At 53.9% G+C, this 26331-nt stretch overlaps 1 protein-coding gene across 3 annotated transcripts; it reads left to right on the top strand.

The window, feature by feature from the left end:
- The first annotated feature begins 123 nt into the window (after positions 1 to 123).
- LOC102003387 (chromosome unknown open reading frame, human C10orf71) lies at positions 124 to 22613 on the top strand. Of its 3 annotated transcripts, XM_005412572.2 has the most exons (4): positions 124 to 226; positions 12221 to 12323; positions 16668 to 16805; positions 17654 to 22613. In XM_005412572.2, exon 4 carries the CDS (start codon positions 17794 to 17796, stop codon positions 22039 to 22041), a length of 4248 nt encoding a protein of 1415 aa, XP_005412629.1. In that variant the 5' UTR covers positions 124 to 226; positions 12221 to 12323; positions 16668 to 16805; positions 17654 to 17793; the 3' UTR covers positions 22042 to 22613. The 3 variants fall into 3 exon arrangements, with proteins under 3 accessions (XP_005412629.1, XP_005412628.1, XP_005412627.1); XM_005412571.2 differs by lacking the exon at positions 16668 to 16805; XM_005412570.2 differs by lacking the exons at positions 124 to 226; positions 12221 to 12323; positions 16668 to 16805 and adding an exon at positions 16858 to 16921.
- Positions 22614 to 26331: the final 3718 nt, after the last annotated feature.

The raw sequence follows: 26331 nt of genomic DNA, 5'->3' as shown, positions 1-26331 counted from the left end.
GGAGTCACTCTGGATGAACATCGGCTCGTGGGGAGGGTCCAGCTAATCGGCAAGCAATTTCTCGCTCCCTAAGTTATCTATTACCCGGGCTGATCTGGATGTAAAAATAGCCGCTGAGGCTGTTTGTTTAATCTGACTGTTACTTGACACCACACGGGTGTCGCCGGGTGGACTGTTTGCCTTTTCCCCTCCACAGCACACTGGTCCCCGCCGGGTCTCTGCCGAGGTAAGCCCCTCGGACTCTAGGATCTGGCCATAGTCGGGCGGGTTTGGGAGAGTTGGGAGGTGTGGGTTTCCCGTCCTCTGTCCCCCAGGCAGCCCTGGCCCACAGGGGAAGAAGTTGACTGGGCTGCGGGCAGTCTGATCTGGGAGGCCTGTGGAGCAGCAGCTGGGACGGGTGGCGCGGAAGAGACAGTGCAGACACAGGCGGGTCCCTTGGCATGATCAGGGCACGCCAACTGATGGCGTAGGGAATGTCTGCCTGAGACGGCCGTGGTGTGGGGTGTGTGGGGCGGTGGAGGGTGAGGGCTCTCTGGACGTGCCGTGTGGATTGTGTACAGAGAACGTGGTCCCCACGCGCAAGACTTTGTCCTTCTCTGTCATCTGTCAGGGCTCTGTTCCTATGCTGCCGAGTGAGCGGTCACTGCCAAAATGCCAGTTCCTGTGTGGCCAGCCTGGACAACCTCCCCGGCCACAGTTGGGGAAATCAGGTCGGAGGAAGTGACTCTGGTTTCCCCCACAGCTGAGCCAGGCAGGGTCTCTGCAGCGGTAGCAGGGGACAGAGCTATCGGGACATCCTGGTCTGTGGACCCCGGAGGCACATGTGTCTGCAGGACATAGCCTTCCCCCAGCCGCCTGTCCCCACACACCCTGGGGGCCCAGCCAGGCTCCTGTGGCCTCCTAGGCCAATCTAAAAAAGTGTTTTCTTTTGTGGAGAAAGATTGGTAGGCGAGAAGAATAGCTTTGACCATATACAAAAAGCTAGACAGCCTCAAGAAAAGTTATTTGGGATTTTAAAATGCCACCACAAGGGTAAGAACCCTGGAGAATAAATCTTGAAATATGCATGGTAAGTGATGTTCCGTTTCCCAGCATCGGAGAATTTTTGCCTCAGTAGATGGGGAACCTAGCCTGTGGGCCAGACACCTAGTTTTATAAATAAAGTTTTATTGGCACATGGCCATGCTCGCTCATGGTCTATGGCTTATTTTATACCACACCCACAGGGACCATATGGGCTGCCAGAGCAAAGTCCTTGGCTATGTGGCTCTTTGCAGAATTTGGCTGCATAAGGCCAGTGCAACACCCTACACCCCAAGAAAGCAGGGGAAGAAGGTCTTGCTGAGAGGCTAGCCTTGAGTGGTCCTGGGGACCAGAGGCTAGCACGCTGGGCCTCTGCCCTCTACAGCCTGTTTTCAGGTCTGGCTGGCACAGGAAATGTTCTGTTTGCTATGGTAGCGCTGGGAGGCTTAGCTTCACCGTGGAGTCACCAGCCGTGTGTCGTGTCCGTGCAGCCAGCCGAGCAGGGCAGATTATGCTTATCGAGTGGTTTATAAATAGCCACTTTCTCCGGGTAACCCAAGTCCAGCCCATGTCTGTCCCTGGTCTCCGGACTGGGAAACATGGTGCCTGCTCTTTGGTGACAGAGCTCATTGGATGGGAGCCACTGTGTCTGGTGGCAGGAAGAGGCTGGTGGCATGGGGGTCCTGGGAGGTGAAGGCCCTAGACCCTGAGACCAAGCAAAGGGAGACATGAGGGACAGGCAGGGATGAATGTGTCCACCAGGCCACCCTTCCCTGCATGAGTTGCCTCTGTCCTGGCCCCAAGAATGCCCTGGAGGTCCTCGCAGGAGAAGGGAAGCCCTGGGTCTGGAAGTAGCCTGTCCCAGCCTCTACCAGAGCTGGGAACAGGGTGCCATCTGTGGCCAGGCTGGGCTGCTTGGTTCTGTGTGCCCAGCACCAGTAGAAAGAAGCTCAGGGCGGCAAAGGAAGGCCCCTGCGGTGGGCCACACAGTGCTGGAGTCCCCAACATCCTAGCCAATCCACAGCCTGTGGCTCAATGGCAAGTCTCATTCAGTCAGCTGAAAAAACTCCCAGAGGCCTCTGTGTATCTGATAGGCCCCCTGGGTTTCCAGATATGAGCTGCTGGGAGAGGTCAGAGGAGGAGCCAGGGATCCACCTGAGGCAGAGTTGGGAACCCCAAAACAGAGCTTGTGAACCTGCTGACACCAGGGTGTCACCCAGCATAGGTCACAGGCTCATGTGGGACTCAGCTGCTCATGTGGTGACTAGTAGAGTCTGAGTGACAGTGGCCTCCTGAGGCCAGGGCAAGTGTGTGGATTCCCTTCTGGCTGGCAGGAGACGATGGCATCTTCTACAGAGCCTGCCTCAGTTGGTCCCAGCACCATTCCTGGTACCAGGATTGTCTTTGTCCCCAGGACCTGGGGGGCCTCTGTCCTAGGACACAGTGTCTTAGGGATGCTCTCCTGGACAATAGGGACACTGTCTATTCTCAGTTCGGGCCCCGAGGACCCAGACTGGATGGGACACAACCCAGGGGCCCATGGCTTCCTGAGGTGCTGGGCTCCTCCCTGTCTTGGATGGCTCCTTCCTCCTCAAGTGGCCCTTTCCAGACCTTGAGCATCTGAGTAAGTGTCCTGCCTCAGCCTCTCTGGTTGCAAAGCTTTGCCAGAGCATGAGGAAGCAGGAGAGGAAAGACTAAGTTCTCTTAACCACTTCCCACGGGTTCCTGCAGCCACCCAGCCATTTGCCACCTCTGCCTGCCGTGTCTGGAGGCTGCTTCCAGACCTGTGCCACTGAGCTCCTCTGCCAGGGCCAGGGCACGTTGGAGCTGCCTTGGCTGGCTTTGTCCTGAGGCCTCCAGGCCACATGCAGCACCACCAGGCTGTCCCTTCTTCTGGCCCTGTGGGCCCCTCTCAAAAGCAGATCAGGCCCGAAGACTGCAGAAGTCATGGTCAGACACACAGAGCTAAGCATCTGGCATCAGGTCCCAGCCCTAGCCCCAACCCACCCCCGGGCATGGTGGCCACCATTGTCTGCAATTTTGCCTGGGCCAGAGCCCTAGTGGCTCTGTTGTGAGCCCTGAGGTCAGCTCGGTGAGGCACATGAGCCCCTTCCCAGGGGCAGGACTGAGGCACAGGGAGGTTACATGATTTGTCCAAGGATGCACAGCTCGGGAAGGGGTCCAACGTTCAGTGGTCAAGTGACCTGAAGCCTAATGCTCTGGAAGACACAGAAGACACAATGCAGGAGGTCTCTGGCCCTTCAGGAAGCTACCCTGGTGGCCTGATGGCAGATCAGCATCACAGCCAGCCCTGGCTCCTCTCAGCAAGCCCTGAGCCTCAGTCTGCACTTCTGTGAAATGGGGACACCACCAGTGCCCACGCGAGGGCCCCCATGAGTGTAATGGACAAATGAGTCCTAGGCACCCAGCATATGAGAGAAACGCAAGAACTGTTTTCTTCTCTTCCTGTTCGATTTGGGGAATTTCTTCTCCTGCTTAATCATCAGCTTGGGTTTATCCCTTCCTAGGGTCACCAAGGAGAAAGCCCTCCAAGCTCATTGCTCAGCTAGAGAGCAGCCGGCACCATGCAGGGCTGGCCCATGCCTGCAGTGACGACTGGACACTGCCCCTGGCTGTATGTGTGGCCCCTGTCCCTTTGAGCAGAGAGAGTCTCAGGTCTGTGCACCTTCAGCACTCCGGGTGGAGCCCTAAGCATGACGTTTCTAAACTGTACAGCAGTGCCTCAGAGCACACAGGACACCCTCTTCTCCCCACCGCCCGCCCCGAGGACCAGAAGAGGGTTAAAACTTCTGGGTCACATTAGCAGAACTTGAATGCTCACTATGAGCCTGGGAATGTGCTCTGTAGTTGAACAGCAAGGCTGGCCCAGGTTGGCTCAGCAGCTGCCTAAGAAATGTGGACACGGGCTTCCAGACGGGAGCAGGCTCTCACTGGGCTACCAGATCCTGGTGGTGTAGAAGGGGTTGGGTGACCCAGGGCACCCAGAGGAAAGACTCAGAGGTGACTCCAAGGCTGGGGGCCCTCAGAGCTCTGGTCAGGTCTGGGTCAGTTCCAGGGCTTTCCCACACTTCTCTCAGCCCTTTGTGGTGGGTCCAATGACCCCTGACTTGGGGCTACCTGGGTTACCGGCTGGTGACAGTGGTGGTGTCAGGAGCCAGCCTCATCACCCTCACAACAGACCCACGAGGCAAGGACTGTTACTGGTCTCATTTCACAAACAAGGAAACGGAGGCACAAAGCCAACATGTTATTTGTTGAGGGCCATGCAGAGCTGGCACAGCTTGGATCCAGGCCCAAGGGGTCCACAGCCTTCCCACCAGCTTCCTATGCCCCCATCTGGGGAGGAGAAATGTGCACAGCACTTAAGTTTCATTTGTATTAGTGCATGTTTGCAGTTCATACTGATTACATTCCTGGTGGCGAGTTGGTGCGTGTGCACAGCACATCTTAATTCTCTGTAACTGCCCTTCTCCTCCCTCCCTGCTCTCTCCATTACTTAGTCCCCTTCCCTTTGCAGAAGACCTATCTCTCTGTTTCCTATTGGCTATCTCTTACTTTGCTCCTTAATTTCTTTATACTTTGAGTTCCTCATATAAGAGAAATCATGCAGTATTTAAGCTTACATATGTGTCATTTATTTCACTTAACATTATGGTCTCAAGGTGCATCCATTTTCCTACAAATGACTCCAATTTATCCTTCTTTATGGCAGAGTAGTACTCCATGGTGTGTAAATACCAATTTTCCATTTCCATTCATCTGTTGATGGATATATATAGGCCACTTCCAAGATTTAGATATTATGAGTTGTGCTGCTATAAACATGGGATGCATGGATCATTTTACTATGTTATTAACTCTTTCAGGAAGACACTTAGAAAGGGAAGAAGTGGGTCCAGTGGAATTTCTGGTTTTAGATTTTAGGACTCTCCGTAAGCACCTACGGATGCTTCTCAGATGTGCTTGGTGATGCTGTGGGATGTTATTTTTGCCATGGTGGATGTGAGCTGAGGAGTCCTCTTCCAAAGCCCCAGGTCTCTGTCTTAGTCCCTAAAATCCCATCAGCTGTGTGGCTTACAGAGCAGTTATGTCTCACAGCGCTGGAGCTGGAAGTCCGAGCCCGAGGCCCCACCACACCGTGCGGGCTCTTTTCAGAGGGGGCAGCACCCCCTGCGTCCTCGCCTGCCAGCGCAGGGAGGAGAGAAGAGCACTCAGGGCCCCTTCCTGACGGCACAAGCCCCGCGGATGAGGACTCCATCTGTGTGACCTCGTCACCTCCCAGAGGCCCCCAGTCCTGAGACCAGGCTCAGCGTGAGTTCGAGAGACACGTTCAGGCCACCCAAACTAACTGGCTGGCGCTGTGGATGGGGACCTTGCTCTGTGCACATCTGTCTGGGCGCCTGGCCTCTTGGGAGCTCAGAGAGAGAAGGGGACTTGCTGAGGTCACACAGTGCTGGGGAGGGGGCATGGGGCCGACCTGGGCTCCGCTTTTTGCTTCACTGGCCCTGGTGGTGGCTGCTCCAAGCAGACCCTGCCCACAGGGGCATCCTTCTGCTCCTCCCTCAGGCCCCAGCAGCGGCTTCTCTCCTCTCCTGCTCTCCCCTTATGGACAGCTGTCCTAGAGAGGGCCATGTCTCTGATCCGTCTCTGTGCCTTCCATACAGGTGACCTCCCCAAGATGATGGCAACCCTGCGGCCCATTGACCAAGGAGGCTACAGCCCCCTGGAAGTGGTCTGGCCTCTGTTTCAACATGTCTGTGGGACTTGCCCCAGTGCTAATACCTGGGCCCACTGCTGAAAAAGCCCTGGTCATGCTGAGAGGCCAGAACCTGACCTGACATTTTCTTAGGAGAGAAAGGGAGCAAGTTGCTGTCATTATTCTCAGACCCGACAGGAGACTACCAAGGGGCTGGCTTCTGCCTGTCGGCAGGTCCATTGCTTTAAGCACCTCACCTGGCTTCCTTTCCATGTGAGATAGCAGGCTGGGGGCAATCCCAAACCCTGCTCCTGCAGGAGCTCCATGAAGAGGGCAGGTGCTGGCCAGCTCCACTGTTGGTCAGTGAGTCTCCTCTTCTCTCCTCTGCTGTGCACCCAGCCTGTAGAGTGCCATCACAGGTGGGAGAATTAGGGCTGCAGACAGCGTGAAGGACTCTGCAGGCCCCGCCTACGTATTGTGAGGAGCCCTGCCCACGACTCCTTCCTGCCCTACCTCGTACACTTGGGAGCTGCCTTCCCGGGGACCAGGTGCTCAGACACCCCTGCTCCTAGCAATGCTTCTGCGTGGGCTGGCCCCTGGGCCAGCCATCATGCAGTCACAAGGACTATCAGGCTCCCAGGTAGCTGTTCCACTGCCCCCAAGGTGACCAAAGTAAGGCTGAACTTGGGCTAATTGAGTGACTTGTCTGAAGTCTGTCTGATTAAAGCTGTTCCCTTAGAGCCGTGCGTCCCAGTCCGTAAGGGACACCACAGACCCCACACTCCAGAATCCGGGTGTGATGGGACACAGGGAGTAGATGCTCTGCCTGGGGCCATAAGTCTAAAGATGAGCTCCAAGAAAATCCAAGGGAAGGGCTGAGAGTACCGGGTTGCAGGACGCTGCCAAGGGACAGCGTGCACAAGAGAGGTTCTCAGAATCTGTAGGGAGGTTTGAATGCAGGAGGCAGGGATGCCTTGCCCATGCCACCCTGGACTCTGTCTTCTTCCTCTGTAAAGAACAAGAGTAAAGTAGCTGCTGAGTTAATAATAATATTAATTAGGAATGCTGGGTTACACCAGGTGCTCAGTAAGCAGGAACACCGCTTTATTCATTCATTCATTCAACAAATAAATGCCCGGCCCTGTGCTAGGCACAGACACTATATGGAGACTGTGGACCCAGCCCAGAAGCAAAAAGGCAAGGCCCAGCCTTGGACCCACCAGCAGTGGATCTCCTCTGCTCATGTTGTACTTGGCAGTCCCTGCACCAGATCTCCAGTCTCCAGTGCTCCGTCCACATGGAAGCCCAGCCTCCCCGAAGCCACACATGAGCCCTTCAAGGACAGCCAGAGGCTCTGGTCTTGGACAGTGTCTTGGGAGAGGCCGTGGACCCCAAGGCAGCACCGAGCCTCAGAATCACTAAGTGGCAAGTGGTTTTGACATGGAAGATCCCAGCCAAGTGGGACAGGCTGGAGTTACCAGCGCAGTGCACGTAAGGAGGGCGGGTTTGGTGTGACTTTCCCTGCCTCCCTGTGACTCGGAGCCTGTGCTGTGCTGTGATATAAGAGTATTTCTTTCCCTGCCTCGAAGGAAACAAATACGACCACCTACCTCACCATGGGAAGATGTTTTTCCCCAGCAAAGGGAGGACCCAGGACCCAGAGATGCCACAACCAGGTCTTCCGGGGGGGAACAAGCCAACTTTCCCTGTCCCCAGCACTGGAGCAGCATGGAAAGGGCAGGGCACAGCCAGCTTGCGTTATCCCCATTTTACAGTGGCAGGTGACATGACCAAGATGACACAGGGAAAGTGTGAGCCCAGGGGATGACCCTGCTGTGCTCCCTGATGCTACGCCAGAGTTCTCAGCAGGTTCTGCGGTGCCACATGAAGAAGCCTGTTAGGAGCTGCTCTGAGAGGTGCATGGCGTCCACTCTGCCTTCCAGATGAGACATAGAGGTCCGCAGCTGACAGCTCTGCTCAGCAGATCCAAGACTCAGGAGGGCCTGCGTGGTGGCCCTGTGTCTCTAAGGACCTTGTCCCTCCCCTGGTGGCTGTCCTAGCCGGGCCTGGCAGGGAGCACTGCCCTGCAGTTCAGGCTGAGTGATGAGGAAGGAGATCCAAGCGTCTTACCTCCTTGAGCAGCAAAACCATTCCTGCTGATCTGTCTCCTTGTTTCCCAGCTGTCACCCCACAGGCAAGTGGGGACCCCAAGGTCCTTGCTGGGCAATGGGACAACCTGTTGCCCTATTTCTGAGAAAGTGTGAAGAAGGGACAGGAGAGGCACAGGTCTTCCGTGGCCTGAGCCAGAGCTCGGAGCAATTGCTCTAGCACATAGCACTGGACACCTCAGAGCCCATAGGAGGAGCCTTGGGCCCTTGCTGGGGGCAGCCCCGGGGATCTGCAGAGGGAGCAGAGGGGCACCATGCAGACCCCTTAGTCCAGCAGGGATTCCCTCCCTCCTTCTTTGCATAACCTTTCACATCTCTTGAGCCTGGGGTCCAGCCCTGGGCCTGTGATACCTGGAACCAGCATCTCAGCATCACCAGCGTCCACTGTGGCAGGCCTGGGCGCTCTCCCTGCAGCTGCAACCACCCTCTGGGCAGCGTCCCAAGGCTTCTAGGGACATGGCTCACGTCGATTCACAGATGGGCTCTGTGGGCAGGGTGGGCTTCAGGTGAGCTGAGCCCCCTGACAAGGAATCCAACCCCCAGGCACTCCTGGGGTTGGAGCGTGGCAGAGGTGACCTCATGCTCACAATGTGCAAGCTGAGCCAGCTGGCTTCCCCCCCGATCCCAGGAGTGTCCTAGACCTCTGCCTGCCCCAGACTTGGTGGTCCTGCATGTGTGACTTGATTCCTGCGGGGGTTCAGCTTCCTTTGGACCCCAGGACCAACCACCCCATATCCACCATGGCTCTTAGCAAGCTCCAGAGCCTCAGGTTATCCAGTCAGCCTAGGCTGCTGCCCTCCCCACATGCAAGCCCCAGGCCTTGGGTCCCTAGAGGCCCAAGAGATATGCAGGACTTCCACGCAACTCAGGGCTGCATCTGAGGTGCAGCGAGGCCCAGTCGGGAGGTGGTTTGGAGCCATCCGTGGTGAACATGCTCCTAACAAGCAACACTCAGACCTGCCCAGGTCAGCCCTGCCTCAGCCTTGTCCCCAGCCCAGGCAGGCAACACGGGTGCTCCATGAACGGCTGCACAGAAGGGCTTTGAGCTCAGTGTGTAGAGCACACGACCTCTCCTAGAGAGCCAAAGGAACTGCAGTTTCTGCTTTCTGAAGGTCAGAAGGGGTTGAGAACGGACAAATGGTAGTGGAAGCAGAGAAGGCATCATGGTGCACAGAGCAGGACTGTGAGGCCACTGATGAGCTGTTGCCAGATCCAGTCCTGGATGGCTTGGGAGAGGGACAGCCAGCCAGCCCCTCACCTAAGCCTCAGTTTCCCTAGCTGTGCCAGGGGAGGAGCTGGGTGTCTGGGTTTCATTGCCAGCCAGTGGGTACCGGCACAACCGGTGAGGGTTGAGCCTGCTGCCCAGACCCCTCCCATGTCTGCCTCTCTCTGGAGGATCGACTGGTGAGGCCTGTGTTGCTGGATGCTTGTGCCCCCAGGACATGGTGAGCAGTGGCTGTCACAGCAGCCCGCCAGTGCCTGGTCCTGCCCCCACCCCAGAACTCTAAGAATTCCAAGTCGCCATCAATGAAACATCCAGCTCAATGTGGGCTGCATGTACGATCACAGGGATGGTGAAGCCTGCAAGCAGCGCACAGATAGGGAACTTGGTTCACCCTGCAGACCCCTCCTGAAGGCTCCCCAGGTTGTGCCTCCTGAGCTGGGCCCAGAAGAGACAGCAGAGGCAATAGTGGGGCCCTGTGGTGTGATAAAGCCAGCCCTGCCATCCTGTGGCCTTGCACTTCCCCTCGCTGGGCAGCAGAAACACCACTCAATTAAGACAATTAAATCACCCCCCCGGCCTCGTCTCAAACCACAGTGTGGGCCAGCGGTCAGCCCCACAGCAAGGCCGACCCAGCGCTTCCTCCGGAAAGATAGACAGATGGACTAGAGCAGGTGACCCAGCATCCCCAGCAGCCCAAGAGGGGCTGAGAAACTAGCAGAATCAGCTCAAAGGCCTGGGCTGAGGAGACCCCATGACATGACACCACAGTGACACCGAGCTCACGTTCCCAGACACGCCTGCAACTCTCCAGAGCCCAAGCAGGGGCCAGGCAGAGGTGGGGCTTTAGTCTGGAGAAGCCCTCAAAGGTGACCTGAGCTGGACCCCAGCCCAGTCCTTCTGTCCCTACAGGCTGTGTGACACTGAGCCTCACCCTACACCTCTCTGTGCCTTCTTTCTCCTCTGAGAAAATGGTGACCACAAGTTGTATCCCCCCTACCCTCAGAGGGGTACAGGGATCAGACCTGCAAGGTGATGTGCACAGGTGGACATTGCTGTCACCTTGTCCTCCCACAGTGTCCCTGTGTCATCATCCCAGCTCAGGTTCTTACACCAGCTTCCTGCAATTCGGATCCACCCTGGGCCTACAAAGCTATAAAGGCTCAAGGTTCCTGCCCAGGAAGCTCCATGTACAATGACTTCCAGACAAGCCATTGTCCTCCTGTGAGTGTGCCTGTGTCTGGCCTGGAATATACCCAGTATAACAAAGGATTTCATGTCCTCTGAGCCTGGCATCCAAGGGTGTCCTGTGTGTTCAGCTTGCTGGAGCTCCAGACCTCAACTATCCTTCCCTTGCTGTGCACGGACCCCAGGATCACATAGCCTGGGACCCGGCCTGTCACCCACCAGTTGTGATACATGGACTGCTGGCTTCTCCTCTGGTGTTATCTTCTCATCTCAGAAGGGGCTCATCCATGGCACGCACTTTCATTTGGCTGTGTGTCCTGTTCTCAAGAGGCCTCTGCATGAGGAGAGAACCATGCTCACATCTGGGCTGTGCAGGCATTCACCCCACATATGTCCCCAAGTACCAGGCCCTGTGTCCCTTCTGTGTTTCTGGGTCATGCAGAACCAGCTGCACCACACAGGCTGGCTCCAGCTTGCCACACAGAATACACCCCTCGTTGGGTCCTCACTTGTGGCATGGACCCTCTAGTGCCCATTTTCAGTGTGGCTGTCACCTGCAGTGCTATCTCTTCACCTAACAGGCATCCAGGTGAAGGCATGCAAGTTCCAGAGATGTGCAGGCACTGGCTTCTGGGAAGCATGTGTCCACAGTAATGACAAGGAGACCAGAGCAACAGGTCCCCTCAGTGTCCACAAAGCAAATGCCACAGGTCATTCCACGCCAGTGTCCTGCCCCTGTCTGCCCCAGATGGTACCCACCCTCCTCCCTGAGCCCTGCATGGGACACAGGCAGGGGAGTGGGCTTAGCATAGGGGGATGCAAGAGACACAGTCTGACTTTCAGATGGCCTTAAGACACAGGACTAGGGTCTCTGCTGCTATCGCACTCCCCTTCTCTGTGCCTCAGTTGGCCCTTGCAGAGACAGTGAACCAAGATGCAGACCTGTAGCTCAGAGCTTTGCCACAAACATGACTGAGCTGTCAGTATGCTGAGTGCACAAAGCCAGGTGGGCCCCTCTGAAGGCTGGGGTAGCTTCTGGGGGAGGACAGAGAGTGATCTCCAGTTTCTAAACATCTGGGTGACACTCAACATATGATTTGTGTCAGAGCCATGGGAGCCTCAGGGAAGGCACAGCCAGCTGGGAAGTCAGACGGGCCTCGCCGCACGGCCCAAGCCAGTGAATGCCTGCTACTCTCCAAAGAAATATGCTCCCAAATCTGAATTGTTACTATAACTAATATGATTAATAAACAATCTCAGACTAGATTGATATCCAGGTGTTGCAGCGTGAAGAAGGTCCTGTGGAACCCCCTGGGGTTTGCATTTAAGATTTGCAGAGTGGGATTGTTTTAATTAGTTTACACTTCATCCTGAGGTCACTGAATATCCTCCCAGACAGCTTTCTGGTTATTTTCGCTGTCACAACAGACTCTTCAGTCTCCTGTCAACAGTAAATCGAACGCCGATGATGCTGTTGCCGCTTGAACCTGGCCACTCTGGTTCCCAGCGCTGCAAACCTGAGTCCCTAATTCAGTAAGCAAAGAGCCTTTGGTCAAGTTTTACTAGCAAGAAACAAGTAAATAATAATAAATTCATAACTGGGCCAATTGTATTAGGAATCCCAAAGGCTTAAAAGAGGTCCCTGAGGATTGCTTGGATGGTGGACAAATTCATGAATATTAGAGAGGAATATGAATTAACCTTGTGTTGGTTTTCCCTGAAAATGCTTATGTCTGGAATTTTGTTGAGTCTGTGTTTGAATTTTTAAAAAAAGGACTGCAAGTCAATTGCATTCCAAATTATAACCATGTTTTGGTGTTTAAAGATGGTTTTCCAAGGAGCATATTCCTGGCCTTTTGGTCCATTGGGTTCCACTAAAATTACTTTCCCTCTTCTTTCTAGATGGGCCATGGTGATATCAAAAGCAAACAAGAAAAGAAGTTTGGAAACTACAGACTCTGAAACATAATAAGACAGGCACACATACCCCCGGCTGCTATACCAGGTATGTGTGCAGGCCACTTCCTGTCCCTGAGACAAACACCTGAGATAATGAACTTGAAAGAAGAAAAGCTTACCTGCTTCTGTAGGCTTTGGTCCATGGCCATCTGGCCTGTGGCAGTTCTGGGTGCCATGTCTGTGAGCATCTTCACTGCTGTTTGGAATTAGGATGAAATATGAGACCAATTAGGGCCACAGACAACAGAAACCAGGCACAGGGACAGGAAGGAAATTGGATCCTGGGGTCCAGGAGTGGGAGGGCAGGATAGGCATTGCCAGAGCCCCTGGAGCCCAGGAAAAACAGGCAATACTTGGTCCTGTCTTGGGCTTCATCTCCACTCTGGCCTGGAAGCTGCACCTTGACTCTGCACCCCAAGACCAAACATGGCAGTGGGGAGAAGCAGTTCCCCCAAGTCAAGGTTCTTAGGGGAGGGTATTCAAAAACCATAGCAGATTCCTAAAGATAGACAGTGGGGGCTTTTACATGTCTCTGAGATTCTAGCTTTCAATCTGCACCAACCCCATTTTTATCTTGAAGTAAAAGTGTAGGAATCCCAGGATTCTTGGGTTCGTTACCCGTCATGGCCAGGTTTAAAATCCCAGCACGTGGGACACAAGGAGATCCTCCTGCACTGTCCTGGAGGATGCTAAGGACAGGAAACATGGCTCACAGTGGCCAAAGCCACTAAGCTCCTCCTCAGAGTTGATGGATCCTTCATCAAGGTCCCGGCTACCCACTGCTAATGCTGCCATCCCCAGCAAGATGGGCTTTGGTGGTCATGGTTGCTTGTCCTTTGGGTTGCAGACCCAATGCCTCCACATTATGGTAGAACTCGGTCCCCTAAGAATCTACATGTTGTTGTCCTAACTCCAGGACCCCACTGGAAATAATGATAAGGTATGTAGGTGGGCCCTGATCCAGTCTATCTCAGATCCTCTTAAAAGGGAAAATATGGACACAAAGACCAGCAGCAAGGGAGGACAAGGTGAACCCACAGGGGTCACATCTATACCTCAAAGAGTGAGGCCTGGGACAAGTCCTCCCTCCAAGCTCTTAGAAGTCTCCAGCACTGCTGACACCACGACTCTGAACTCTGGCCACCAGTGCTCAGAGACACCATTCTGGTCGTGGGCACATGGCCCAGTGTGGATCTGGAAAAGCCATGTCTTCAGTTTCCAGCTGGCTGTCACAGTCAGAGTAGGAAGAAAGGGCCCCACTCGACGGGGACCACACTTTGGGTAAGGAGACAAGGCCTGCCCCAGATGTCTGGCTGATTCTGCCCCTTGAACTAGAATCCTGTCCTCTGGCCATGGTGGCTGCAAGAAGCCTGTGGTGCAAGTTTTGGCTTTCCCAGCTTTTCAGAGATCAGCAGTTGGAGGAGAGGGGTGTGAGAAAGAGGTGTAGCTGGAGCTCAGAGGGGTCCAGCCCCCATGCCACCACCTGGGCCCCTGCTGTCCCTTCCTGTGGCCTTCCACAAAGCTATGCTTTCCCGAGTGTGTCCATCACAAGCAGCGGGCAGCCTGGTGTTCAAGGCAGAGCTGTGGAGTATGAGAGAGGCTTCCCAGTGCAGATCACAGTGCCCAGTCCACTCAGCCACTTGCTGGACACCAGAGTCCTGTCCTCCTCATGCTACAACATAGCTCTTTCATTCAGAGATCCAACCACCTGCCAAGGATGGGCTTTGGGCACTTCCAAATGCTGTGATCAAGAGACCAGCGACAACAGACCCCAACACAGGCCAGCCTCTAGGATAAAAAAGGAAGAACAGACAGCACAGATCTCTTCCCCTCCTCGTGGGGATACTGGGAGCACAATTAATGCTGGCTCGTGTGGCTCCACCCATCAATGCTGGGAGGACATTGAGCCCCGGCAGCCAGCAGCAACCAATCAGGGTGCCCGGTGAGCCAGGTGGGACCCTTGCCCTGTTGGGAGACTGTCACCCTCCTCCCAAGCACTGGCTGATATCACAAAGGGCAAGCAGGGAGGTTGTACCACCTGGCCAGCTCCTGTCGCTCTGAACAGGGCAGTGGGAAACAGAAGTTCTTCCATCCATCAAGAACATAACAGCACTCTGCTAGATGCCCACCATCCCTCCCCAAACCCCAGGCCTTTCAGGGCCACTCAATGCTCTTTCATGAAGCATCTCACAAGTTCATTATGGAACATTCTGGGTTATGTGGCATTCTGGGCTTTGGAAGTATGTATACTCTGCAACATGCTCAGTGTCCCCAACCTTGGGACCCAGGAGACAATGTGATATGCCCACCCTATAACCATAGGGTGGATACTATATAAAAAAATAGGAAATACTGACAGCTGAGGAGGATGTAGGGAAACTGGCACATTGAAGTGAGAATGCAAAGTAGTCCAGCCCCTCTAGAAAACAGCCTGGTGGGTCCTCAAAAAAGTGAACACACAATCACAATATGATCATGCAATCCCTCTTTGGGTATAGGAGAATTGAACCCCAAAGAACGGAAAGCCAAGTCTCAAAAAGACATTTGCAGACTCACATTCACAGAGCATCATCCTCAGTAGCCAGAAGCTGGAAGCCACCTGAGTGTCCACTGGTGGTGATGGACATGCATATGGTGTGGTCCACCCTGTCCACAGGGTCCTGTCTGCAAAGTGGACCTCAAACATCCAAAAGGCTCTGTAGTGAACAAGTACAGATGTTTGTCCTTGTCATTCTTCCCTAAATAATGCATAAAAATAATTATTTATAGAGTATTTGCATTGCATTTGGCATAATTAGTCATCTAGAGACAATTTAAAGTATATGGGAAGATTGTGTAAGTTACATGAAAATATTACACTTTTTACATAAGAGATTTGAGTGTGGTATCCATAGAAGGGTCAAGGGCCAATTCACACAGATATCAGTGGATGAGCCTGTGTGTGTATGCGCAGTATACATAGATGAGATAGACAGAGATGACAGAGTCAGAGAGAGAGAGAGAGAGACAGAGAGAGAGAGAGAGAGAGAGAGAGAAAGAGAGAGAGAAAGAGGGAGAAAGAGGGAGAAAGAGGGAGAGGGAGGGGAAAAGGGATAGGGGTGTATAACAGATACAATTCAGCATTGAAAAGGAAGGAAATTCCAATACACCCTACAATATAGATAAGAAAGCCTGAAGGATTTTGTACTAAAGAAATAAATCAGACACAAGAGGATAAATACTGTACATTTCCATTCTTACAAGGATCCTACAGCTGTCAATGTCAGAGATAGAAAGTAGAAGGGAGGATGATGGAGCCTGGGAGAGGCCGTGGGGAGCTGGTGTTTCATGGACAGAGAGCTTTGGTTTTCCAAGAGGAAGCAGCCTGGTGATGGATGGTGGTGTGGTCAGCACTACTCAGCTGCACACTCACACATGGTGAAAATGCCAAATTCCATATTGTGTATGTTTCAGGACAATTACTTTTAAACAGAAGATACTATCATGAAGGAGTACAGCAGAAGAACAAGCAGAACTCGTGAGATCCCAGGGATGTGGCGTTATTCAGGGACAGTGGGGGCTGCTCGCCCAGCCCTGGAGGGGCCCAGTAACAGAGGACAGCAGAGTTGTAGCCACAAACTGCCACCTTGCCCCCTCTCAACCACCAGCTCCTCTGCAGGCCACACCTAGGGCCATCAGAGCATCCTGGGCCTGACACCCAGGCTCAGGGGACCGTGTCCTCCTGTAGCGGCATCCCTCGATGAGGGACAACAACGAACACAGAGCCCAGCATCCCCTAAGCTCCAGGGCTTATGGGATAATGTGGGGACAGACAGCAAAGAAGTCAACCTAGTTTTAGGTCTTGCTCAGTAGCAGGATAATAAACCAGGGGTGGAGGAGATGGGGGCACCCTATGGGGTGTCAGGAAACTTGCAAAGATGACAGCTGGCTTTAAGCTGTGTATCAGTCAGGGTTCTGCAGAACCAAACTAACAGAATGTGTGCAGAGGCAGAGAGAGAGAGAGAGAGAGAGAGAGAGAGAGAGAGAGAGAGAGAGAGAGAGAAAGAAAGAGAGAGAGAGAAACCCAGTTAACACAGATCTACCTTCTTAGCCAATTTCTAAATATTCAGTACAGGGCCGCAAACTATAAGCACTGTGACGGACAGGGAACTCTAGGACTTACGCATCTTGCAGACTCCAAACTTTGAGCCTTTTGGCAACACCTTCCTGTCACCCACCTCAGCCCAGACCCTAGCAGCCACCACCTCTGCTCTGCTTTGGGGTATGTTTCAGAGTCCTCACACAAATGGTATCATACTTGTCCTTCTGTGTGTGGTTTATTTCACTTAGCGCAAGGACACTCCGGTTCCCCTATGCTGTGACGAATGATGAGATGTCCTTCTTTCTCCAGGCTAAGTGACACTCTGCTCCATGTATAGAGCACCTTTCTTTATTCATCTGTCCATCCATGGACGTTCATGATGCTCCTGTGTTCCCCTGCTTAGAACAGCACTGCTGAGAGCACGGGAGTATGAGCATCTTCTCTAAGGTACTGATTTCATTCACTTCGGGCATATGCGCAGAAGAGAGCCACTGAATCATGAAGTATTGTGGATTTTAGCGTTTTGAAGGACCCCATACTGTTTCCCATGAGGCTGTTTGCAGGTACATTCCCACCAGCGGTGCACAAGGTTTCTTCTCCCTCCCATTACCACCAACACACCTCATCTTGCTTTATATGTAAAGCACCCTCACCACCAAGTGCATTCTTACAACTTGCACCTCCCTGATGAGCAGTGATATTGAGCATCTTTTCCTACACTATTCGTGTCTCTTCTTTTGAGAAATATCTCTTCAGTTCCTCTGCCATAGAGGAAATTCATAGAGATGGGTTATTTGCTTTTGCTTTATTTTTAGTCTTTTTTGCTATTGAATTATATGAGGTCCTTATATATATTGGGGTATTAATCCCTTATCAGTTGTATGGCTTGCAAATGAATACTTCTTCCCATTCTGAAGGTTGTCTTTCACTTTATCAATTGTTTCCTTCACTGCACGAAAGCTTCTAGTTTGATGTGATCTTGCTTGCCCAGTTTTTGCTTTCATTGCCTTTGACCTCTCAAGCATGCTCCCCTTAAGATGTTGCCGATTAGATGAGGCTTGCCTGCATGAAGGAAGAAAATCTGCCTACAGTCTCCTGACTCAGGTCAGTCACATCTGAAAGTGTCATGGCAACATTTAGGCAAGTTATACTGGAAACAACTAACACTGGCCAGCCAGGTTGGCATAAAATCAATCATCACAGTCACCACTGCCCACCTGGAGCAGCAGAGAGCGCTTGTGTGGAGCTGTTACACTGGATACCCTGCTCACACCTCGCATTTCTTTCTTTTGCAGAGAAAAAGAAAATCCGTGCTTTGAGATTAGAACTGGTCCACAGGAAGCTCCAATTTTGTGGGAAGTGGGCTGCACCTATCCTTCCAGCAGCAGCAGCATCAGAGCCCTCCCCGCGCCACCCCCCCCACGCCAACAGGGCCATGCAGGGCAACAAGAAGTGCACAGATGGCTTCAGCGACTCCTCTAGCATCGGCAGCGTGCTGGATGATGCAGACCGGGAGGTGAGCAACCTCACAGACCGGGCCTTCCGGAGCCTGTGCGTCTCTGAGGAGGCCTCCTTCCATGACTCTGATCTGGCCCTGTCCCCGGACATCTCCCGCCGGGTGTTTGGGCCTCTCCACCAAGGTACAGTGAGCCACGCCCACAGGAAGAGTGGCATCTGGAGCCAGCTTCCGCCACAAGGCACAGAGCACACGGGCTGGGCGGCCACTTTCCAACAGCTGCCCAAGTACGTTCAAGGGGAGGACAAGTACCCCAAAAGCAGCCCCCCACCCACTCCTGCCCAGCGGAGACTAGAGGTGCCAGTTTCTGGCCTGCGGAGCAACAACAAGCCTGTTTCCAAAGTATCATCCCTGATCAAGTCTTTCGACAGGACTGAGAACCAGCGCTGCGACAGTAGGCCACCCCCCAGCAAGCCTCCAGCTCTCAAAAATCCCCCCAAATTCACACCTCTTCCAGATAGCAGTGTCAACTTCTGCTTCGACTCTGCCTTTCTGACAGTCAGGAGGGTGCCTGCTGAAGTCTCCAATGTACACCAAGGCAGTCACCAGCCCACCCAGAGCCAGGGAGAACAAGAGTCCCCTAAGAACCCTGAGATGGCCCATCACAGCTCCGGCACCTTCTTGTCAAAACCGGACAGCGCGGCCAGCTTATTCGAGTCCAAATTCCCCTCTCCACCACACCACGCAGCCAAGGTGGAGCCTAGCAGAGTCCAGGAGTGGGCGCACAAAAGGACCTTTCTGCACAGTGAGAATAGTGCCTTCGAGTCGTGGGACGCCCACCAACCCAAGCTGCTGGAGAGAAAGAATGTCTCTGAAAGCATCTCTGAAAACAAAGTTCCCAGACATTACGAGGATGCAACCCCCATAAGAGAGGCCCATGCTCCGCAGCACAAGGTCTCTCCCCGCCCCATGCGGCCCAGCTGTGCTCAGGAGGAGAACTGCTCAGCCACGGGGGTTCTGTCCACCTCTGGACCCTGGGGAGCCAGGGATCTGGGAGCCCAGGTGGAGGGAAAACCACCCAGCTCACAGCCTGACCCTCAGGTGAAACCAACCCAGCCTCCGTGGAGAAAGCCGAAGACCAACAGGGGAGGGAAGGAAAATCTGGTAGATGTTGCAGAGGAACAGAAACAGACCCAGCGGAGAGGCCCCACTCTGTACACAAAGCACAACGTACAGGCGCACCCCGCAGAGAACGACACCATGGACGTGGCTGGGGACCGCGACCCGCATTACAGCCCTCCTTTCAATATCAGTAAACTCCTGACCCCTATCATCCCCACCAAGCACGCCCTGGAGTCATTGGACAGCCGGCCAGAGGAGACCAGCCCGTCCCCACCAGGGCAGCTGAATGGATATCAGGAGCGGGAGCCCAGCGAGTGTCCATCAAGAGACAGCTACAAATCCAAAGCACCCAGCCTGCTGTTCAATCTCAAGGACGTGCGGAAGCGCGTCAAGAGCACATACAGTCCCTCCCTTCTGTCCAAAGGCTTTGATGAGAAATCCCGAGGGAAGGCTGATGGCAAACAAGAGTCAGTGAGCAACGGAGTTGTGCTTCCCAACGGGATCGAGGAAAGTCCTCCAAACGAGCTATTTGCAGAGAGGTTAGCTGAGGACCCTACCACCTCGCACACCGGCACCCAGAACCCTCCAGCCCACCCCAGTGAGGCCTCAGTGCACAGCCTTGGCTCCCTCCCTACAGCTGCCACGACCTCTTCCTGTGTCAGCGAGAAGGCTGCAGGAAGGGGCAGCAAGGCGAAAGATGCTGATGACAGGGAGTCAGAGCCAGGCTCTTCCGAATCCACCTGGCATGCAGACAGCAGGAGACAGGGTCCCAGGAAGCATCTGTCCCTGAGGTTGTGCACCAATGAGTCCAAGGAGGAGACTGGGCAGGAAACAGGGCAAACCAAGCCCTACCACCTGGAGAACGGTCTCTTGCAATCCTCCTCCCAGGAGACAGAACCTGAACACAAGACAGGGCTTCCGAACCCACCCCTGGACCAGAAAGCCTCGCCAGGACCCCTGTCCCCCGAGGAGGAGGATGTGTTCTATAGTGACAGCCAGTCCGACTTTATGCCAGGCCTCCGCAGGAAGACAAAGTTTAGCACCAGCTCTTCAGATCAGTCTTTTGCTTCCTTTGATGATCAGCAGAAGACGTGGTTTTCCGAGAGCCAGCGGGAAGACAGAAAGAATGATGTGAGTGTAGGTGACAGTGAGAAGAAGGGACATGTGACAGGGACAGGTGACGTCCTGAGTAATGGGTACATGTGCATGGGAGAGCACAGCCAGGGTCAGGCACCGCAAAGCACAGGGGAAGGTCTGTGTGCAGGCGGACCCGGAAGCGTGTCCACTAAGGAAGCAAAACACAGAGGCTCTTGGATGGGGGAAAATAAGGACATGGCCCTTTCACAGGCCACAGACCCCACCCCTTCTCCATCTTCAGCTGTGAATAAGCACCTGCTGTTCACAATTAAAGACAACACCCTAAGGGCCACCCCTGTGATCAAACCCATCATCCTGCCACTCCTGAGGACGGTGTCCTCAGAGGACTCGCTCGGAGGTGGCCACAGAGAGGGAGGATCACCAAGGCAAGGCTGGGGTGAGGATGCTGGAGGGCGCAGTGTCCTCGAAAGCCGGGAAATGCCCAGCACCCCGACACCTGCTAACACGCGGGGCACACGCTCAAAGCACATGGCCTTTGAGGTCTCAGAGGATCCTGGGCAGATGTCCGTGGCAGCTGGGACAGACACCTCTCAACAAGACCCTGAGGGGACTTTCTCATCTCTGCCACTGGCGGGAGAGGGCAACAGGATGAAGCCACCCCCAGATAGGGCACAGGAAGTCATAGCTAGCAATAGGAGGCGCAGGCCCACAGACTCCAGGAAGCCGGCTGCCCCTAGACACATCCCCACCATCACTTTCCCTGAGGGTGATCTGGAAGAACAGCCAACCCCTCAGACACTGGCCACTTGCTGGGAAGAGCAGCAGGAAAGTATCCAAGGCCAGTTTCTGTCTGCACCCAGAGCAGGGCCACTAGGGCGAAGACTGGTCCTGGGCGAGATGGCGACATCCCCCAACCCCAGCTCCATGGGAGAGAGCAGCGCCTGCTCACCCTCTGCCAACAGCCTTTGGGACAGTGCCTCTCAGGCCCCTGGAGACCTGGGTCTGCTGCCCGAGGAGCCCCCTGGCAGCCCAAGGAGCCCCTGGGCTGGCCTAGATCCTACCAGGCTGGCACGGCGGGAAGACTTGATGCATGGCCTCATGTGGGAGCCAGATAGCTCAGACCCCCAGCGCCAGCTGGTCACAGAGGACCTCTGGGCGCTCTCCCCCAGAGGCTCCTTGCCAGATGCAGCCACCAGCCCTGAAAGACCTGAGCCTCCCATTCAGCTGGAGAGGGTGGCTGAGAAGCCCCCCGCAGTGCCCCCCAAAACCGAGAAGGCCCTGCGGCGAGCAAAGAAGCTGGCCAGCAAGCGGAGAAAGAGTGATCAGGTGGCTGAGCGGCTCAGTGAAGCCCGTGAAGTTCGCGAGGGGACCGAGCGTAGGCCCCGGGCCTTTGGGGAGGGACCCCAGCTCCCTACCGTGCGTGCACTGCCCCCTCCTGCACACCGCCACTCAGTGTCAGGTGTCATGGAACCCATGGGGAGGCGGCTGTGGGGGACCCAGTCCCTGGCACCCCTGCCCCCGTACCCTGCCATGCAGAAGGTCCTCCAGGACCCACAGTCTGGGGAATACTTCGTCTTCGACCTGCCCCTCCAGGTGAAGATTAAGACCTTTTACGATCCTGAGACTGGCAAGTATGTCAAGGTCTCAGTCCCCGCCTCTGAGGGGGCCTCCCCTGAGCCACTTGGGCAGGACACCCTGACAATGCCCTACCTGATGTACCCAGGTCTCCGGCCTGTGCCTGTCACAGCGCTGAGGCCCCTGCGCTGTTCTTCCCAGCTCTCCGCACCCACCTTCCTGGGGCAGGGCCTCCACTCTAGGCCCCACAGCGTCCACGACACAGGGCCTTGGCCCAACGCTGGGTCTCAGGGGGACACAAGCCCACCCAAGGCCACCCAGCATGCACATGGGCCACCCAGGGGCCTAGAGGATGAGGAAGTGGAAGCCCCAGGCCTGGCCATCATCTCCACCGATGACCTGGAGGACTTTGCCACAGAAGGCATTTCTTGAGGGTTAAAACAGACTGAGCCCCAACCCCCAAAACCAAAGAGCTTACATCCCATCCCCTCAAACAGACAGTCTCTCTCTCTGTCTCTGTCTCTGTCTCTCTCTCTCTCACACACACAGGCCCACACACACACATACACACAGGCATCAACCATATTCAGCAATCTGAGACCCCAAATGTCCAGAGGAAAGTGGGGATCTACCAGCCCCCTCCAAAGAGGGTGCTGTTCACCTGGCCCATCCCTGCTGCCTCTCCCCGCACCCGGCCATCCCACCCTGCCTGGGCCCTGTTCTAGGGTGATGTAGCTCAGATGTAGCTCAGATCCTCAGGGCTGCTGGACAGCAGCCTCCACCCTTTCTCAAGGTGGGCTAGCCAGGGAAAGCCTGGGTGTCCTACCTGGGGTAGGCCCGCACACCGCAGCCAGGCTGCAGGTCACCTCAGCAGTCTTGTAGAAATGATGATGGCGACGAGGACAGGTGTTGCTTTGTTCCCCACAGGGAACTTGCCTCCCAGCTCTATTTTCTGACAAAGAGAAGGCTACCATTTAAAACAATGAAACAAGTTTGCCAACCCAGTTTCTTCCCTGGACTCCTGTCTGTCTTCTGTGGGCAGTGTGGGGTGTGGGCCAGGAAATTCAGGGTCACATGCCAGCCATGAGGACCCCACAAGGCCTGGGGATCTGAAGAGATTCTCCCAGGGGCCCCTGGTTCCTCTAGCCCCTGCTATGCCTTCCTGGGCTCGGGCCTGCATTAGTGCCAGGGAGACAAAATGAGAAATCCCCAAGCCTACAGACAGGGATGGCCTAGGGAAACTAAGTCAGGACCTAGTGGCCCTGATTTAGTGGCCAGTTTCTGTGCTGTACCCTCAAAAGGAAGTTGTTTCCTTTGTCTTCAGCCTCCTCGGTTTGGAGGAAAATCTCTAAATGTGCATGGGGAGGCAAGATGGGTAATTGGCCCTACTCCCTGAGTATTGAGAGGGTCCCAGAGTGGCACACATCCCCATCCTCCCACAGCTTTCCCACCCCAGCTTCTGCAAAAGCCTCTGTTCTTGTTCATCTCTCCTTGGTTAGAATCTCAGCAGCAGCAGGATCATGCTGAACAAGTCCCACGGACCTCGCAACACACTGCGCCATTTCCACACCAGGAAGATGGAGAGGCCCTGGCTGCATCCCTAATGTCTCAGTCTGAACCTCCCCAAGTCAGACTGACATGGGTCCTCGGTTTGGTCAGGATAGAGGACTTTTGGGAGGCACTGTGGGTGGCTCTTGTTGGAACAGCACTGTCAGGTGAACAGGAGGAAGAGGGACTTGCCCAGGTGGGAGACAGTGGGTGCTACCTTGCACTCTGGAATGACCATCGCCATATGCTTTTGGTGTCATGGACACTGAATTGCAGCTTTCCATGACCCAGTTGTGTGGCTTCCAGGAATTGATGGCCAGGATCCAAGTCAGCATGAGGTGGCAGTGAGCATCGATGGAGGTCATCTGCGTGTAAATGAGGACACACTAGCAAATCTGAATTCTATGCACACAGAGGACATTGCAACCCAAGTGACTTGTGACACAAGACACAGTCCTCCCATTCATTCAGGTTTAAGGTCCAAGCTGACCAAGGTTTAAGGTCCAAGAGAGAACTCTGGACCATGTCAATAAGCTTTTACCCTGAGTCACGCTCAGGCTTCTTCCATGTCGCCTCTGGTGGGGGGACATTAGAGCAGTAGGCTCACCCCTTCCATCTGGCTGAGCTTCTCTCCTGCCCGGCCCCAGGAGAAGTCCCATCCTGTCTGGGCTGTGTAGTCACCCAGCAGAAATTTATCAACAAGACAGCTCTAGGCCCCACCTGCATCTCATCTGTCAGATTTTAGGTGCTAGGAAAGGGAAGCTGTAGACGTTAGTGCACTCCAAGATTCTGAAGCATGCAGACTCCTAAATGCCACCCCAGAGCAGAGCACTATACCTGGTCTGGCATACCAAGCAATAAAGCCAGGGCAGGTGTCCACTGGCAGGACTCTTCAGGCTCAGAGGAGGATGTGGACATTTGGGCTTTCAGGGAACTCAGAAGACCTGCTCCTCTCCATGGAGTGCTACTGCAAGGGTTAAGAACCACCAAAGGGGTGCCAGCCCTGCCCAGAGCCACCCAGGATATATGGCCAAACCCAGCAGCCTGGCTCATCTGGTCCATGTTGCCACTACCCACTCCCTTCCCTGCCTGGCTCCTTTGGATGGCCCTGCTTTAAAGGCAGTGCTTATTAGAACAGAAGGCTCCCTGCCACAGGTGAAGCCCTGGGCTCTGGTAGCACAAATGGATATCTGGAGATGAAGATGCTCTGCCCATCGTCACCCCAGGCAGGGAACCAACCTTCACTTTGTGTTGCTACAATCAAGTACCCAAGGCTGTGTACTTTATAAAGAGAAGAGGGCATCTGCATCCTGGTGAGGCCCCTGCCTATGTCACAGGACGGTGGGGAAACAGAAAGGGAACTGGTGAGTCTAGGGGACCAAGGATGGGTGCAGCACAAGAGGAATCAACCACACTCAAACCATGGTGCTGTGGTCCTCACTTGCCAAACTGTAGTTTGCACTGTGATTCCTATTATTGTTTCAGCACTTTCCTCAATCCCAGCGTGGGCCCCATCACACTAATACCACCTTCCTTCCTCCTTTTATGTCATTAGTCCTCCCAGACTCAAGCTCAGTTCCCACCTCCCATACCCATCCTTCCTATGATTTAAAGCCTGCTATCCTCCTTCAGGAGGGCATCTATGCAATGATATTGTTGGCACCTGGCTCTGTCTTCCATGGTCATTGCTGTATTTCCCTCTGAACTGGGGGGCTTTGGGCTGATGTGCTCTTCTTTCCATCCCAAAACGCCATGTTATGTGGCTGATCTTCCTCAGTATTCCTGTGCTTTTTTCCAGCCCATTCTTCCTTGATGACTGTATCAGTCAGCTTTCCATCACCTATAAGCTCAGTCTCACAAAGCTTTAGGGCATAGACAAAACACAGACAAATTCTTTACCAGAATATAATATGCATGGCCTCTAGTCCACTTCCCAATGGAGTCTTCATTCCATCTGAAACCTCCTGATCCAGGCCATCACTGTCCTCATTCCTATTAGCATTCTGGTCTTCTGGTCTCTGTATCATCCATCAAGCTCATCTTACAACATTCTAGGGTTTCTCTAGCCAACATCTCTAAACCTTTCCAACTCCTACCTCAAACCAGATCCAAAGGCTTCTGTACTACATGATCAGGTACAGTCATAGCAATGACCTTACTCGCCATAGAAATTTTGTGTAGAAGTCAGCCTTCCGTTACTAGCACAAAATGCCAGACACACATAATTTAAAGGAGGTTTATTTTGGTGCAGAAATTTCAGTCCACAGTCATCTGGCTCCAAGGCAGAAATATGGCAGAGGGACCAGGTAGAGGAAAGCTGCTCTATCCATCAAAACCAAGAAGTGGACAGCATTGGAAGAGGCCAATAAAAAGAAGGCCAGGGACCAAATCTAATCCCCAATATCGTGCCCCACCCATGACTCACCAGACACACCAAGAAGTGTGCTTTACTAATCTCCTTGGCATATCTCAAACCAATCAAGTTGAGAACGATGATTAACCATTGCAGTGATCAAAGCAATGTCAATAAGCAGTTAAGAGTTAATCCAGTGGTTATCTCCCAGCAGAGACTCCAGCCAACACTGCCATCATGGCAACCCTGTGGCTGCTTTCTCACACCTGTGACTCATCACATGCCTACAGTAGGAGTCATACACTGCACAGGCCAAGACCATCTCAGTGCAGCTCCAGTCTCACCTGGACCACACACATTAACAGACTGTTAGTGGATTCAACCACTAATAACTTCACAGCTGAATGTGTTGTTTGGAAGTGGGGATTGGTAGGAGGTAGTTTGCTGTTCCTTTGCTCTCTGCTCCCTGGGTGCCATAGGCTAAGCACCTTTTCATTGTCCATGCCCTTTTGCCATCCTATTTCTGCCCTCTAATCAGTACACCAGGGACTGGACCCTCTGAAATAGTGAGCCAAATAAACTGTTCCTTTAAGTTGTGGGTGTTGGATATTTTGTCCCAACAATAGGAAAGTAACTAACACACACTAACCTATACAATCTAGTAAACTGATTTCCATGAGGGTAGGTGTCTTTCTCTGAGGAACCTTTGACCAGTGCTCAACATTCCTGGTCACTGGAAAAATGTAGATTAAAACTATAGTGACACTCTGCCATACTCATTAAGATGGTTACTCAAAACAGCAAGAGCAAAGATGGGGAAA

This window comes from Chinchilla lanigera, unplaced genomic scaffold (assembly GCF_000276665.1).
Source record: "Chinchilla lanigera isolate Chin_1 unplaced genomic scaffold, ChiLan1.0 scaffold00155, whole genome shotgun sequence".
Taxonomy (NCBI): domain Eukaryota; kingdom Metazoa; phylum Chordata; class Mammalia; order Rodentia; family Chinchillidae; genus Chinchilla; species Chinchilla lanigera.
Note: the sequence above shows the minus strand (reverse complement) of the source record. Positions and strands in the feature narration are given on the sequence as shown.